At 38.5% G+C, this 14,855-nt stretch overlaps 2 protein-coding genes and 1 pseudogene across 6 annotated transcripts; 1 reads left to right on the forward strand and 2 right to left on the reverse strand.

The window, feature by feature from the left end:
• Positions 1-96: 96 nt before the first annotated feature.
• On the reverse strand, positions 97-2,748 carry LOC137743694 (uncharacterized; annotated as a pseudogene). Its single transcript, XR_015952881.1, has 2 exons — positions 1,545-2,748; positions 97-1,350 (listed from the first exon to the last, which is right to left on the reverse strand). The product of XR_015952881.1 is annotated as an uncharacterized LOC137743694 (transcript).
• Positions 2,749-3,394: 646 nt separating this feature from the next.
• LOC137742608 (uncharacterized) lies at positions 3,395-5,221 on the forward strand. 3 transcript variants are annotated; one of them, XM_068482518.2, is made up of 4 exons: positions 3,395-3,587; positions 4,231-4,432; positions 4,513-4,643; positions 5,007-5,221. In XM_068482518.2, the coding sequence occupies exons 2-4, from the start codon at positions 4,271-4,273 to the stop codon at positions 5,008-5,010; spliced, it is 297 nt and encodes a 98-aa protein (XP_068338619.2). In that variant the 5' UTR covers positions 3,395-3,587; positions 4,231-4,270; the 3' UTR covers positions 5,011-5,221. The 3 variants fall into 3 exon arrangements, with proteins under 3 accessions (XP_068338619.2, XP_068338618.2, XP_068338620.2); XM_068482517.2 differs by having other exon boundaries at positions 3,446-3,587; positions 4,513-4,648; XM_068482519.2 differs by having other exon boundaries at positions 3,448-3,587; positions 4,259-4,432; positions 4,513-4,648.
• A 288-nt stretch (positions 5,222-5,509) lies between these two features.
• Positions 5,510-9,057, reverse strand: LOC137741651 (NAD(P)-linked oxidoreductase superfamily protein). Of its 2 annotated transcripts, XM_088679788.1 has the most exons (10): positions 8,623-9,023; positions 7,961-8,251; positions 7,505-7,589; positions 7,200-7,316; positions 6,987-7,051; positions 6,810-6,898; positions 6,634-6,713; positions 6,422-6,533; positions 6,074-6,193; positions 5,510-5,963 (listed from the first exon to the last, which is right to left on the reverse strand). In XM_088679788.1, the coding sequence occupies exons 2-10, from the start codon at positions 8,067-8,069 to the stop codon at positions 5,781-5,783; spliced, it is 960 nt and encodes a 319-aa protein (XP_088535914.1). In that variant the 5' UTR covers positions 8,070-8,251; positions 8,623-9,023; the 3' UTR covers positions 5,510-5,780. The 2 variants fall into 2 exon arrangements, with proteins under 2 accessions (XP_088535914.1, XP_068337444.2); XM_068481343.2 differs by lacking the exon at positions 7,961-8,251 and having other exon boundaries at positions 8,623-9,057.
• Between the last annotated feature and the right edge of the window lie 5,798 nt (positions 9,058-14,855).

The following is a 14,855-nucleotide window of genomic DNA, read 5'->3' on the forward strand; positions in this document are numbered from 1 at the left end:
GCACTTTTCAAACACATCACTAAAACATGCTAAAACGAAAGATTGAAAAACTAAATCAGCCTAGTCATTTAGTGCATTCAAACAATTTATTACCAATTCTGGCTCCAACACCTGACTTGCATTCTGTCCATGTAAGCATTGGAAACAAGGTAAATACCATAATGATAATGCAACGAATAGAACCTTTTATCTGACTACGTGCGGCCAAAAAACTATGAATTCCTAAACTACAAAACATCTTAACAGTGGTCTTGCAGCCAAAAGATTGTGAAGCATCTGTCAAAGCCCCTCAAACTATCTTCTCATTGAGGGCCTTTTGCACCCAAACGCTTGAGATGCCATTAGGGCCATCTTAAGTGGCTCTGACGGAGCAAAGCCCTGGGCCTCCATCAGACCGCGTACCCTATGAGCATCCTGTACAAACCCACCAGCTATAAGCCCATTTATGATCCTCTCAAACTCCTCTGAACCCAATTGATCCTTCTTAGCCTCCAATACTCCCAAAGCTTGGAGTGCCTTTTTCTCGACTCCAGCCTTAGCGTACATATCAAAAAGGCCTATATGAACTTTTAGTGGAGGAGCCTCACCCTGCTCGGCAATCTTTCCCAATAGTTGTTCAGCCTCACCAACTAGCTGCAATTTACCCAACCAATCTATAAGAACAGAGTAAGTGGCAACTCCAGGCTCAAATCCATCCTTTTCAAGCTGTGTTAACAGATTCAGCGCTTTATCCAGTAAATTCTTTTTTTCATAAGCTGCAAGCATGCTTGCAGTGCATCTGTCATCAGGCCTGTGCCCAACTTTCATCATGTAATCGAAGTTGCTCCTTGCCTGATCAGGGTCGCCAGCTTTCCCATATGCCTCTACAAGCAGTGTACAAGACTCCAATGTCGGCTGGAACCCTGCAAACTGCATAATATTGGCAATTCGTCCCGCTCCACCAATATCACCCTGTTGTGCAAATGACCGAAGCAATGTCATGAAGATTTCTTTTGTGGGTTTGATGTCTCTTGCTTCCATCTCTCTCATCAATGACTCTCCAAATTTCGGTTGGCCAGCATTTACATATGCCATGATCATCAGATTGTAGACCTTGACATCTGGTTTGAAGCCCTGGCTCCTTAGGCTTTCAAATGCTTGTTTGGCACCGTCAAGATTGCCTACCTTGCTGTACATGTGAACCAAACTAGTGGTAGTTAAAATATCAGGCATGATACCATTTTCATTCATCTTCTTCAAAATTCTCTCAGCATCTTCTAGATGGTTCTCTTTTGCATGGGCATCGTTAAGAATTGAATAGTCACGAATGTTTGTCTGGAAGGATTTCTCATCCAGTACAAGTTCTGCGACCTACAAAACAAACTTTTCAGCATCGTTTGCTTCGGGATAACCAATATGAAATTAATGAACCCACTATCAGAAGGTGCATTTCCTTGTACTAACCCGCTAAAACAAATAATTTATCTTATCAGCCACATATATGTATAAACCTCAACTCACCCACCATATCCCTACAACTTTTTCATCAAAATAGTGGTGTGTACCTTGAAGTACAAGGCAGTGTTCTGCTCTTTCAATCTATCGAGCAAATTGAGCCAATCAACCCTACTAGGTTGAAGCAGCTCTATCCATTCAGCCAAAAGCGGAGACTGGTCATCCGCCACATTCGTTTGAATAATTTTCTCAGTTACCAATTTGCATTTCCCGGATATGGATTTCGGTTCCTGAGGCCAAGTGATCTCTTCAGCCTCATGGATTCTATCAGCCACATCTACCCACTTGGGGTCAGACAGATCAAGACCATATATATTGTACTTGATCTTCCCTCGCCTCTTCGGAAGTGAAACAACCTTAGACTTCACCTCTTCCCCTGTGGCTTCACCTTGCATTCCCTCTGCTTCCTCCCCTGCTTCCTCCGCCTTCTTGTCCCCCTCTCGAAGCCGCTCCAAGCTCTGATAAAACTCAGTTTCCTCCATCTTCTCTTGCGCCCACTTGAACCTCAGCTCCCTAAGCATATCCCCTCGAATTCCCACTTCACCGGCAAATCTGCACATCTCCTTCACCTCCTCTTCCTGTAAAAAACCCTTCATTTTCTCCTTTTTCGCCTCCCTCCTCATGTCCTCCAACACCATATTGCTCACCTCCCACACCGTCCTCCACAAATCCTCACTAAAATCATCGGTGTACTGCGAAGAACCGAGCATCTGCTCAATGCCGCCCTTCTCCATCTCCGCCACAACTCTCTCCACAATAATCAACAGCATGCCGTCGACGGTTGCCTTATCGGATCCCGGGTACGATTCGGAGAGCTTCTGTCGCATGATCCACACGAACCGGGACAGGAAATCGCCAACGGCTCCGTCTTCCTCCTGCTCGGAATCCTCGGAATCAACAGCTTGTGCTTGAGCTTGAGCAGAGTGAATGTACCGGTGAAATGGGGAAATGGGTTTTGGGAAATTAGGGTTCTTGAGTGGTTTAGAGCTGCCATAGCCGGGTGGACGAAAGTAATGAGGTACTGGGTCTGCTGCTATGGTTGTGAAAGCATGCAGCGATCGCAACGTTCCACTGACTTTTGAAGCATTGTTTACTGCTTGCCTGGAAATCAAGTGCCGCAAATTCATTTCTCGGAGGAGAGAGAGAGAAGAGAACGCTTTGATGTTCAAATGAAGAGAGGGATGCTGCCGAGAGACGGAGATTTGCGGGGCTTTTTAATTTTTTTTTTTCGTAGGGTTTTAGGCTTATGTATTGATTTGTTAGTTAGTACGGTCTGTATTTCTTATTTGAATAACTTGGACTGTTGATTGTAAGGTTTAGTTCATTTTTCATTTTTTAGTATAATAATATCATTTGTTTAAAAAATATTGTTTTTTAATCGAGTTATTTCATACTATTTACTTCCACAGCAGCAGAGGCTTTTCAATTACAAAGATTTAAAAATTCTTTTCAATTACAAAGATTTAAAAATTTTATACGTCGTCAACTGCAATGACATATTTTTGTCAAAATGAAAAGAAATATTAATACTTAAGTAATAAATTAATAATGAACTTTCATATCTTTTAATTTTTTAAATTTTACTTATAAATTTATTCTTTCTAACATTATCCATTTATTTAATATCCGTGAAATAAAATAGGTGAAATAAAGTGAAATGATTTGATTTTTCACAGCAAGCAAAGTGAAACTTAACTTTTAGAAGATAAAGTGAGAGTAATGTTTAATGAAGAAGTCTTTAATTATAAAAGTAATGTTAGGCAGATTAAATTTAAGGATTAAATTCGTAAACTAAATAATTTATGTATAAATACGTTTTTCAAAACGATTTTACCTTCAAATTTAATATCTCTAGCATTATGTAATTATAAAACCTTTTATATTTTTTTATTTTGTTTTCGAAAGGTTTTAAGACTCCGCAGTCTCTCTTATTTCATTTCATCACTATCTTCTCCGTCGGCCACTAACGATTTCAATCAAATTTCGATCCGTTCAATTCGCCGTCCGCCACCTGAAGGCCCGATTCTTCACTCTCTCTTCCGTCGTCTTCCGTTCTCGAGCCACCATTGCATTGCTTTGTCGCAATTTTGCAGGTAAGGTTTCGATTTCTCCGAATTTTCCATATTTCCGTGGTTTAAATTTGGAGAAAAACATGAAATATTACTGAAATCTTGTGATGATGAGCACTTACTGGAGATTTGATGGGTGTGGTATAGAAAATTGTAGTCTAATTTTTCTGGGTTTTTGTTATTGTATAAATTAATGATGATAATTTGTTGTTCTCCAGTGAATTTTGAAATTTTTGTTAGTATAGTTGTACTTTCTCTTTGCATAGGAAAACCTCATTTGCGATTCGAATTAGGGTAAGAAAAGTAAGAATCCACTATTTCAATCCATGATTATTTCTGGATGAATGTTTCATATGTACCAAGTATTTTTCAAAATTCGATTGTTAAGATGGATTGCAGCGTTTCGATTCGTTTATAGCTACCAAATTAATTGAATTTTTTTGCTGAGCAATGGATATCATTGAGCTCCTATGCTATCGGTTCAATAACTCGTTATCAAAGGAATTGCATTAACTTGAATTGAATTCTGGAGGTATGCCGAGAAATAAGATGTAGAACTAAGAACCGGTTTAGTTCACTTGTGAGCTAGTTGGACGGTACAGTTTAGGGCTAACTGTGGTTTGACATGATTATGAGTTTGAGTATATGTTCGATGTGAGATGCTCAGGGGTCAGTGGTAAGCTGTTGTTCATTAGGGTTTAAAAGAGATGAAGACGGTGGTAGGGATGGTGGTTTCCAATAAGATGCAGAAGTCGGTGGTGGTGGCAGTGGAAAGGCTGTTCCATCACAAGCTCTACAACCGATACGTGAAGAGGACCTCTAAGTTCATGGCCCATGACGAGCAGAATCATTGCAACATCGGTGACCGAGTATGTCTCTCTCTCTCTCTCTCTCTCTCTCTAGTTATTTAGTTATTATTAATTTAAATTTAAGCAAACTATTTAATCAGGTTCGATTGGATCCATCGAGGCCTCTGAGCAAGCGCAAGCATTGGGTTGTGGCTGAAATCCTCACGAAAGCACGCATCTACCAGCCTCCTGTACCATCAGATTCACCTCCAGCTTCAACACAGACTACGTCGTAAGGTTTCACTTTCATTCCAGCTGCTATTGTGTTGCATCTTTTCAACAACAAAATTAGTTATTTTTTAGTGCCTGAGATTATAACAAGTCAACACTAATTTAAATCCTGGTAATTAAGGCAACAAAATAATGTTTCTCGTGTAAATCTAAGAAAGGATGTCATTCTTTTAGAAGTTGAAATTGAATTCTCCATTGGCGTTCACCTCTTGTGCAATTTTGTTGTATTAATTTCGTTCACGTTCTTTTAATTTGCAACTACGAGACTCCCAAGTGTGAGTTGTCAAGTCCCAAAGCATATGCGACACAAAATATGATCCTTTCCAACATTTAGAATTGTAATCTCTTTCATTGTTGCTGGCAGGTGAAGCTTTTTGTTGGGACTCTGAGACGTTGACAAGACAGTAGATTTAGCCAAAAAAAAGTTCCCGTTCTTTCTCGAGTATTTTGTTTGTATGGGTGAATGTTTTCCTCTTATAATCCAGAAACTAAGACAGGAGGGATTTATACCTCCAATCCTGTACTGAATCCGTGTTCTTTAAGAAGTCCATTATGTTCAAGCTTTGTTTTAGCGACGAAGTTATTGGTTGATTTCATTGATACCGCAAAACGTCTAGATGTCTTGATGTGTATATACACATGGTACATATATGTATACATGCGTATGTATGTCTATTCCATTTTAGGAAGAGGCGTCGTGCCATTCGCAGTTGTATGCATTTTGGAGTGTTCCTTGTCTATAGTGAAACCCATTAGGTGAAAAGTATCTCTGCTGCAACCGGCAACTTGTACATTTTGTGCCACACGGGTTGGAATTGGGGTGTCCGAACGAGGTCTTGAGAAAGGATATGGTTGGAGTCCAAAAGATGCCCCCAAACGCGACAGCTTGAGCCCTTAATGCTGCCCTTGTCAAAAGATTTCAAATAACAGACCCTTTTTACAGTGTTGAAAAGTTGAAGTTCAGCTTAAAGTGATTGGAAAATAGTTCACAAACCTTTGACAGTTACATATTACTGTGTGATGGCAATTCTATATCAATGTAGTGATACTCTTGTAACGCACGAAAAATGTCGTTTCACTCCCACTTACGTAACGAAAAGTCTGACGGGATGATTGGAGTATAATTTGTGAAATCTCATCAACGCCGGTATTCATCTCCGCAGTCCCCAATCACTTTAAGGAGATTCTTCCCTTTCTTTGTGACTTCTTTTATGCTGCTTACATCTTCCTCATCGAGAGCAAGTGAGAACACAGCATTGCAGTCTTGGATGTGTTCCGACAACCCGAGTCTAACACCTACCATTGATCCTGCAACTGCTTGCTGCAATTTTTTACAAGCCAGACATACTCAAATCATGACTTACTGCAACTGATGTAAAAGAATTCCGAGGTTAAACAGAATCCAAAAACTTCGGATTAGTTGAACTTTACCTGATCTAGAACGTATTTCACCGCAACATTAGCAATGGAGACTCCGTGTTTAGTAGCAATGCCTTTGAGTGTCTGAAGAAGAGCTTGGAAAAGACTCCAACCTCCCCAGGCATCAACCATCTGCCTCACGTTACAAATCGAGTAAGAACAGATCAAAACAGATAAAATGCACACAAAATATGAGTGCTAAACACCAACTAATTAAGCTTATTCCCCTTTTTATGACAACACCCACAATCCTTTGCTGGATTTTGTATCTAAAGCTGACTTACCAACATCCTGGGGCACATCTTAATAACCATATTAATGAATTAAAGTGTTAGCGTCAATAAGTTCAAGACTCCATACTCGTTTGTACTTTTGGAGGGAGGGAGTGTTTAATGGAGGCCCGGCAAAAGGAATGTTCAAGTTGGTATCGAGGAACTTTTCAGATAATAGACCGCCCATTACTGTACCATACCTGCAACAGAAAGTGCTATGTTAACACCTGAAAAGGCTACGGCAGCTATACAACGTATCGTGAAAACAATTGTTTGAGAGAGAGGGAGAGAGAGGGAGACGTTATAAGTTTGACTCCTGTGAGCTGACAAAGCTCTGCCATTTTCTGTTGAGGACGCATATCAACAATGGAATGCTGGACCTGATTACGTTGTATGAATGTGATTATAAAGCACAAGGAGGTGCAAAGCATATTACCATGAGAAAAATCAAATAATATACTACACGAAGCATATACCTGATTGCTTACAACAGGAATCTCATTTTCTAGGATTATCTGTAGCCTCTCTGTATCGAAATTTGTCAAGGCAACTGTCTTAATTTTACCTGCAAACCAGTATCTCAAGTAATGCAATGAAACCTTGAAATGATAGTCGACGTTTAATTCAATTTACAACGTCGATAATACACTAACCTTCTTCTTTCAAATCTGTAAGGTGTTTTAGTGCATCAAGGTAACCAGTATTTGCATAATCCCACCTATCGCAAGTAGAAAGAGAAATTCACCCTCACGAGTCATTCACTTAATGCCACTTGGATTCCGAAGGAGCATGTTATACAAATACAAATTCGAACAACACATGATGAAAAGGTTGCCATGTTTTGCATTGAGAAAAGAAATTCATACCAATGAAACTGAAGCATGTCCAAGGAAGCCACGTCCATTCTCTTTCGTGAAACATTAATACTGTCCCTTACAAAACTACTTGTCATCTTAACAGGCGGTGGCACCCATTTTGTAAGACTGCATCACAATTAGTGTGGAAAACAAAACTTATAGACTTTCCATTCTGCACTCTGACTTAAATATAGGGAGTTAATCAGTTTCTGCATGAAAAGGATTGCTCTATGCAACCATGTGTCGAAGGCTTCAAAACAATAGCTGGCCAGTAATCCTTACAATCTACAACTTATCAAGTGGAAGAAACTCACCCTCTGACCTTTTCCAAGTACTCTGGTGGACGCTCCTGACGAACTCGATTGATAAAGATGCCATATAGATCTTCAGCCGGTCCATCTACAAAATCGCAAACTATATGAATCACTACCAACCCTACGAGTAAATTCACAAATAAGAAACAGAGAAAAAAAAAAAGGATTAACTGCCTGGGATCTATTCACAACGATAAACAGTTCAACCACTACTAACAACCATCCAATAAATACACAAAAATGGTATATAACTGTGTAGTTTAGGGTCGAGCTCACTAAAAAGAGTTAACAGCGAGAACCTCACTAGCAATTGGATCACAATCACACAAATATTTTCAGTGAAAATAATATATATGACTCTTAAATGCGACACACTCGGATGAGAAATGATAACCAATGCGCATATATACAAGCACAGCACGCAAGCAATGAGCTATTGATAATTGAGTACAATACATATATCTGCCATATCAAAAGTGGTGAGTCCAGCATCAGCATATTTAAGCATAGCATCAACTGCATTGTCTCTATCAATTTGACCCCAGCCACCGCTCGTCTGCCACATCCCATTAACAACCCGACATATGTCTAGCGAATCCTTGCCATTCTTAACCACAGCCTGTCGGTTATCTTCAGTTAGCACACCCTGGATTGGCCTCCAGCTGAGTTTCTGAATTCTTTTGGTTGTTCTTCCCTTCTTGATCGAGCTAAACGTAAATTTGCTTAGAGCATTATGGTGCAACAACTCTGCCATTGCAAATAGGACAGCCTAAATACGCAAATAAATCGAAACAAACCCGGTTTCTCTTCTTCTACATCAATTTCACACACAGCAAAGATTATCTTATCAGTAGCTCTCCAGCTTCTCCTGCACCATTGATTTTACTTTTATTTATTTTTTAAAATATTGGGTTTTTGCAAGGTGTTGCAGTTTTACACATAAGCCCCCATCTTGTTGCATATTTTCACATATTTAGACCAGGATACAACAAATTCACATATTATCTAAGGGTACTATTGTAAATGAATGCTACTGCATTTCCAGGTCAACCAATAAATAGTTTCCACGTAAGCACATCCCTTAGTGTAAATTGAGGTTTTGACTTTATTTGACTTACAGTGGTCTGCCATGTCGAAGGTGGAGAGGCCAGCGTCTGCGTAGCGGAGCATGGCCTCGACGGCGTCGTCTCGGTCGATTCTGCCCCAGCCACCACTCGTCTGCCACATTCCGTTCAGTACTCGGCATATGTCCAGAGAATCGTTCCCGTTCTTCACCGTGACTCGGTGGGTCTCGCCGCTGACCTGAGTTGCCTCGCCGCACCTGACCGAGTTGGCTCGGCGCCTGGGTGGCTCTCGCCGAGTTGAAATCTGGGTGTTTGTGGATTTGAACGGCGTCGGGTTAGCTAGGGCGCTGTGTAAATGTAAAGTTGCCATTTTAGTGTAACACCAGCGGAGGAAGCGAAGCAATTGGGGGAATTGAAGAGGATAAGGCTTACGACGCCATGGTTGTATGTGCGGTGTGTCTATTTTGAAACGCTAGATTGACGTATATACCCCTGTCATACGCTGTCAATCTGTGTGCTTTTTTTAATCATATGGCAGGTTTGAGATGTTGTGTTTTATTTATTTATTTATTTATTTTTAAATTGTGTTTTTTTTTTTTTTTTTGCGCTTTAAAAATAATCAAATAAAGCGATTGACGTTTAGAAAATTGTATTTTTATAAGTGTTGTAAGTATGAAAAATATTGTCAAAGCATTTGACAAATTTTAATGTAAAAGAATTATATTGTCTTTGACCACAGCTAACGGATGTGAGCGAATTTGGTTCCAACAATTTTCATCTTGGTAAAATACAAGTTGATGATTGTTTGGAATTGTCTAGTATTATAATGTACATAGTTAGTCAATATGGTAACATCATCTACCATGAAATTAGTAACTTGGCACATCATGTGTAATCACTTGTTCATGTGACAATTGATATGCTAGATCATCATTTTGTCATCCAACCCTTTGAGTGGTGGGTTGTTATAGAGAAGGTATCGATTGTGATAGTCATACATAGAGAAAGTTTAGGAAGCCTACAATATTAGTTATGACTTGCACATAAGTAGACTTGAATTGTTTGGAGATGCATTGACTTACTATAATTGCATGGTGGCTTGACTATTGTCCACCAAGCATTCAACTTCATTGAAGATGAATCGTTTTAATACAACGGATTTCTCGGTACTATGATGTAGGTCTAACGTAGAAGCATTTAAGCGAAAAAGTCGTAGGTGTGTGTGTGTGTGTAAATGTATTCATATTGATTATTTTGAGATTGTTTATGAACAAGATGGAACTCATCTGGTGCCTTGGACATCCAACCAATTATGGGTTTTTCATTATTGATGAAAATTTCATTATTGGTTTCTAATGGCTAATTGTTTAAGGCCTAATTATAAGAAGTAGTTTTGTGGGCATGCCATGTTCATTGTTGGTTTTTCTTCTATATAGCGACTGTACAATTATACATGGAGTTAATCAATGGGATTGCTAATTAGATTCAAAAATAGGTTTAGAACACCTTGTTATGGAGAATTTTGGAAGTTAGTTAATAGGATTACTAATTAGATTCAAAAATAAGTTTTAGCAACACCTTGCTATGGAGATATAGTGTAAAGATTGAGATATCCTAACACGCCCCAACCCCGATATCCCCACATACCAGGGTAGGCACATGATGGCCGACACCCGAGGGGTGACGAAGCCATTTTGAACATGCTTACCGATAAAATATTTAATTAGAAAGATATAAACCGATGCAAAATCGTATTCAAAACATACAACTACTAAGAATAATATGAAAGGATTACTAAGAAAAGATATGAACAAGGAAATGATACCTATACTGGGAAGACTCGAGGATAACTAAGTTGAAGTGCCCTAACGCCGGGATCATGTGTCTCGGTCCTAACTTTTTAAGGGGGCGCAAAACAAAAAAGATGAGTAGACCAGAGTTTATAATATTAGTACTAATAATAGGAAAACATTTTATTTTTGAACATAATAACCCCCTGTTTTGAAAACATATATATAATACTACATAGTAAGTTTTATGAAAACTCTAGCATGCAATGAAAAATGTTTGTAAAATTGATACGTGTAAAACCATACTAAAAAATGCTAAAAACTTCGCCCAAAGGCAAATTCGTAAATCTCATTAGTAAAGTACCCAACTAGGGGTATCATAGTCACCCAAAGGCAGAACCTGTCCATCACTCGAAGGTGAAGCTGTATAACCTGTCCATCATCCAAAGGTGAAGCTATATAAAATAGCATACATCCACACCGACACTAGTAGTGGCTTGTGAAGCTGTACAACACCGCTTTCGGCGATGAAGCTAGGGGTATATAATATATCATATCTCACTCCTCCACCATCTGTGTCCTATGGCCATAGACAATACTCGTGGTGTGTGGATGTGCTGTGTGATAACCCACTAGGTAAGTATCGAAAACATATCTCAAAACTCGTGTCAAAGCTCAAACTATCTTCATAACCATAATAAATCCATATCCGTAAATCTACCATATTTGTGAATCCGTAATATACATTATATTCAAAAACCATAGAAACCAATATATGCAAAACCAATAATTCATACTCTTTAATCAAACATAATTTTGTTAAATAGTAATTATAGAAGTCTGGAAAACATAAGATAAAGCATATTCAATGCATGAAATATGTAATGCATGCTAGGTTAATGATTTATAAAAATATAGTTAAGAACGGGTCCACTCACAAGTTTTCCATTGCCCGATAGCCGCTCGAACTATCGAGAATGTGATCACTTCCTGCCAATGCGCCTAAACACAATTAAGGACCTTTTAGTAAAACTAATGTTATAATTTGGGGAAACGGATAGCGGATTTGGATTCAGCACATCGAGAAACCTAAGGAAGGACCTCAGGTTTTTCCCCCACGCATCGCCGTGAGTGGCGGTCGGCCGCCCAAACTCGCCAGAAAATTCAATAATCTCCAAAAATTCCCAAATTTTACAGCAATGAAGATCTCAATGAGATGAACACCTTTCATACCTGTGACCAAGGCCAATTTGGCAGGGAAAAGCCCCAATTTCACTAAAATCCGTCGGAACCCTAGAAATGGGTGGTTCTTGATTCGACTCCAAACAAGCTCCGATGCCTCAACCAATGCATGGGTTTTGTTCCTGAGGTTGAGGGGAGTTCATTGGTGGTGGTGGTTGACGGAGTTAGCTTCGGGATTGACGGATCACCGTCGTGGAACCACCGCACCTACCGGTTCGTTTCTCATGAAATCGAGACCAATAACTTCGATTTTTTGGTGAATATGGGAGAAGGGAGGTTGGGAATTTGTTCCCAAGTGGTGGGTGGTTACGAATCATCGGAAAAATCGATGAAATTTCCCTTGAATTGTGCATAAGAATCTGGTCGGGTCGCAAGGATAAACCAGGTCAAAGAGAGGGATCAGGTTCCTCTCCCCTTCCCCTTCTCTCCTTTCCCTCCTTTCTCTCTCCTTCCATTGGTCACTCTCTTCTCTCTCCTCTCCCGATTAGCCTTCACTTCTCCCTCCTTTCTCTCCTTTATCTTCCATCTCCATCGCCCATCTTTTCTTTCCTTTAATCTGGGCCACACACGTGGCTTTCCAGATTTTGCTCTGAAAATCTGGAGCTTTCTAGAAAATAATCAATTTACTAAAATGCCCCCAACTTTAAACGTTAATATCTCATTCGTTATAACTCCAAATCACATTCCATTTGCGCTCACGCGTCCGTAGCAACGAGTACTACAAGATTACCCCAAGAAAATGAACATTACATGACATGACAAGGTGGTCAACATAAGTCAATGTATTTGCCTCGAAGGGCATTTTTGTAAATTCACTTTTTAAAATTATAAAAACCATAATTTTGGGGGATGGGTCATTACCTATCCTTTCACCTTTTTGGAAGGTAAATTTGTAGCGCACATGGTCAAATTCAATGATGTCTCGAGCCTAATTGTGAGCTTTTAGAAGAATATAAGTCGATGACCATCAAAATTATTTCAAATGTCTACTTGAAAATATTCAAGCAATTCTCCAAGTAGGATCCACAACTAATTTTCATGGTGTGTTAATGATTGATAAAGGTAGACAACCGATATATATCTCATGTCATTCTTATCTTGTTAAAATACAAGTTGATGATTGTTTGCAATTGCCTAGTATTATTATGTACATAGTTAGTCAATATGGTAACGTCACGTACCATGAATTTAGTAACTTGGCTCATCACTTGTGTGCACTTGTTCTTGTGGCTTTGATATGCTAGATCATCTTTCTATTGTTCAACCCCTTGAGTGGTGGGTTGTGATTGAAAATCCATCGATCTTCATAGTCATACACGAAGAAAGATTTAGGAAGCCTACGACATTGGTTATGCATTACACAGAACTAGACTTGAATTGTCTTCAGGAACACTTAAATCTTGAATTTCAAATTAAGTTTGGTGAGTAGCAACAAAGATTTAGGAATTTTATATTTGGGGATGCATTGACTTACTATAGTTGCATGGTGGCTAGACTGTTGTCCACCAAGCATTTAACTTCATCGAAGATGAATCGTTTTATTATAAGAGATTTCTTTGTACTACGAAGTAGATCTGATGTAGAAGCATTTAAGGGAAAAGGTCGTAGGCGTGTGGGCTAACTTCTTCATATTGATTCTTTTGAGATTGTTTATGAATAAGACGGAACTCTTATGGTGCCTTGGACACTTAACCAATTGTGAGTTGTTTCCTTATTGATGAAAATTTTAACAAATACAAACTTGGTTTCTTTTGCCTTATTTTTGAAGGTCTAGTTATAAGAATTGACATTATGGGCATGCAGTGTTCATTACTGGTTTTTCCTCTATACGGCGGCTGTCCAATTACAGATGGAGGTTATTAATAGTATTGCTAATTAGATTTAAAAATAGGTTTAGAACACTTTATTATGGAGATTTTTGGAGGTTAGTCAATGTGATTACTGATTAGTTTCAAAAATAGGTTTTAACAACAACTTGTTGTGGAGATATACGTGTAAAGATTAGGATATCCTCACACTTTTTTTGGAAGGAAAATTCGTAGTACATCTGGTCAAATTCTATGATGTCTCGGCTTCTAAGAGACAATGCAATTTGGTGATCCAATAAATAAAATTCTCAATTTCATATTTTCAAAGAATAGAATACTTCTTCAAACTATAATGGGTCATCGAGAATTGTACAATACTACCTCCTTCAATAGTAGCACTCTTCAAACTACAATTGATTCATTGTATCATTTAAGTAATCGTTATTGTTCATTGGATTTCGAAGGTACTATATCTATGAAATAGAACAACAAACAAAGAGCTTCTTGCCTGTGAAGAAAGAAAGAAGAGCAACAAGGTTGCGATCTACTGCCTTAGCTTGAGAAAGCACTGGATGAGGTCTTACTTTCGCATACCACCTACTAAGCATCTCGTCCCGTGCCTAACCATGAGCTTTCAAAAGCATACAAGTAGATGGCCATCAAAATTGTTTCAAATGTTTACTTGAAAATATTCAAACAATTCTCCAAGTAGGATCCACAACTAATTTTCATAGTGTTCTAAAATCATAAGTTTTATAATGAATTTGTGAATGAATGAAAAAGGTAGACAACTGATATATATCTCATGCCATTCTCATCTTGATAAAATTCAAGTTGATAATTGTTTGTAATTGTCTAATATTATTATGTACATAGTTAGTCAATATGGTAGCATTATCTAACATGAAATTAGTAACTTGACACATCACTTGTATTCACAGCTTGGTAAAATGCAAGTTGATGATTGTTTGTTCGACTTTGATATGCTAGATCATCCTTATTTTGTCCAACTCTTTGAGTGATGGGTTGTGATAGAGAATGCATCAGTCATGATAGTCATACAAAAAGAAAGTTTTGGAAGCCTACGATATTGGTTATGACTTGCATAGAAGCAGACTCGAATTATCTCTAACGACACTTAAATCTTGAATTTCAGATTAAGTTTGTTGAGTGGAAAAAAAAATTAGGAATTTATTATTTGTAAATCATTGATTACTATAGTTGCATGGTGGCTTGACTATTGTCCATCAAGCATTCAACTTCATTTAAGGCGAAACGTTTTATTAGAGGGGATTTCTCCGTAGTACGATGTAGATCTGACGTAGAATCATTTAAGGGATAAGGTTGTAGGCATGTGGGCATCGATTCTTTTGAGATTGTTTATGAACAAGGTGAAACTCTTCTGGTGCCTTGGACACTCAACCAATTGTGAGTTGTTTCATTATTG

This window comes from Pyrus communis, chromosome 11 (assembly GCF_041283825.1).
Source record: "Pyrus communis isolate YQ-2024b chromosome 11, ASM4128382v1, whole genome shotgun sequence".
In the NCBI taxonomy this organism is placed as follows: Eukaryota; Viridiplantae; Streptophyta; class Magnoliopsida; order Rosales; family Rosaceae; genus Pyrus; species Pyrus communis.

Bases quoted from the DNA above. Each gene is read 5' to 3' on its own strand.
- LOC137742608 (XM_068482518.2), top strand. From the start codon at position 4,271: ATGAAGACGGTGGTAGGGATGGTGGTTTCCAATAAGATGCAGAAGTCG. The intron at 4,433-4,512 runs GTATGTCTCTCT...CTATTTAATCAG, and splicing joins ATTGCAACATCGGTGACCGA to GTTCGATTGGATCCATCGAG.
- LOC137741651 (XM_068481343.2), bottom strand. From the start codon at position 8,938: ATGGCAACTTTACATTTACACAGCGCCCTAGCTAACCCGACGCCGTTC. The intron at 7,590-8,622 runs GTAAGTCAAATA...GCGATTTTGTAG, and splicing joins CTTCGACATGGCAGACCACT to ATGGACCGGCTGAAGATCTA. The intron at 6,534-6,633 runs GTCTCCCTCTCT...TTTCTGTTGCAG, and splicing joins ACAGGAGTCAAACTTATAAC to GTATGGTACAGTAATGGGCG.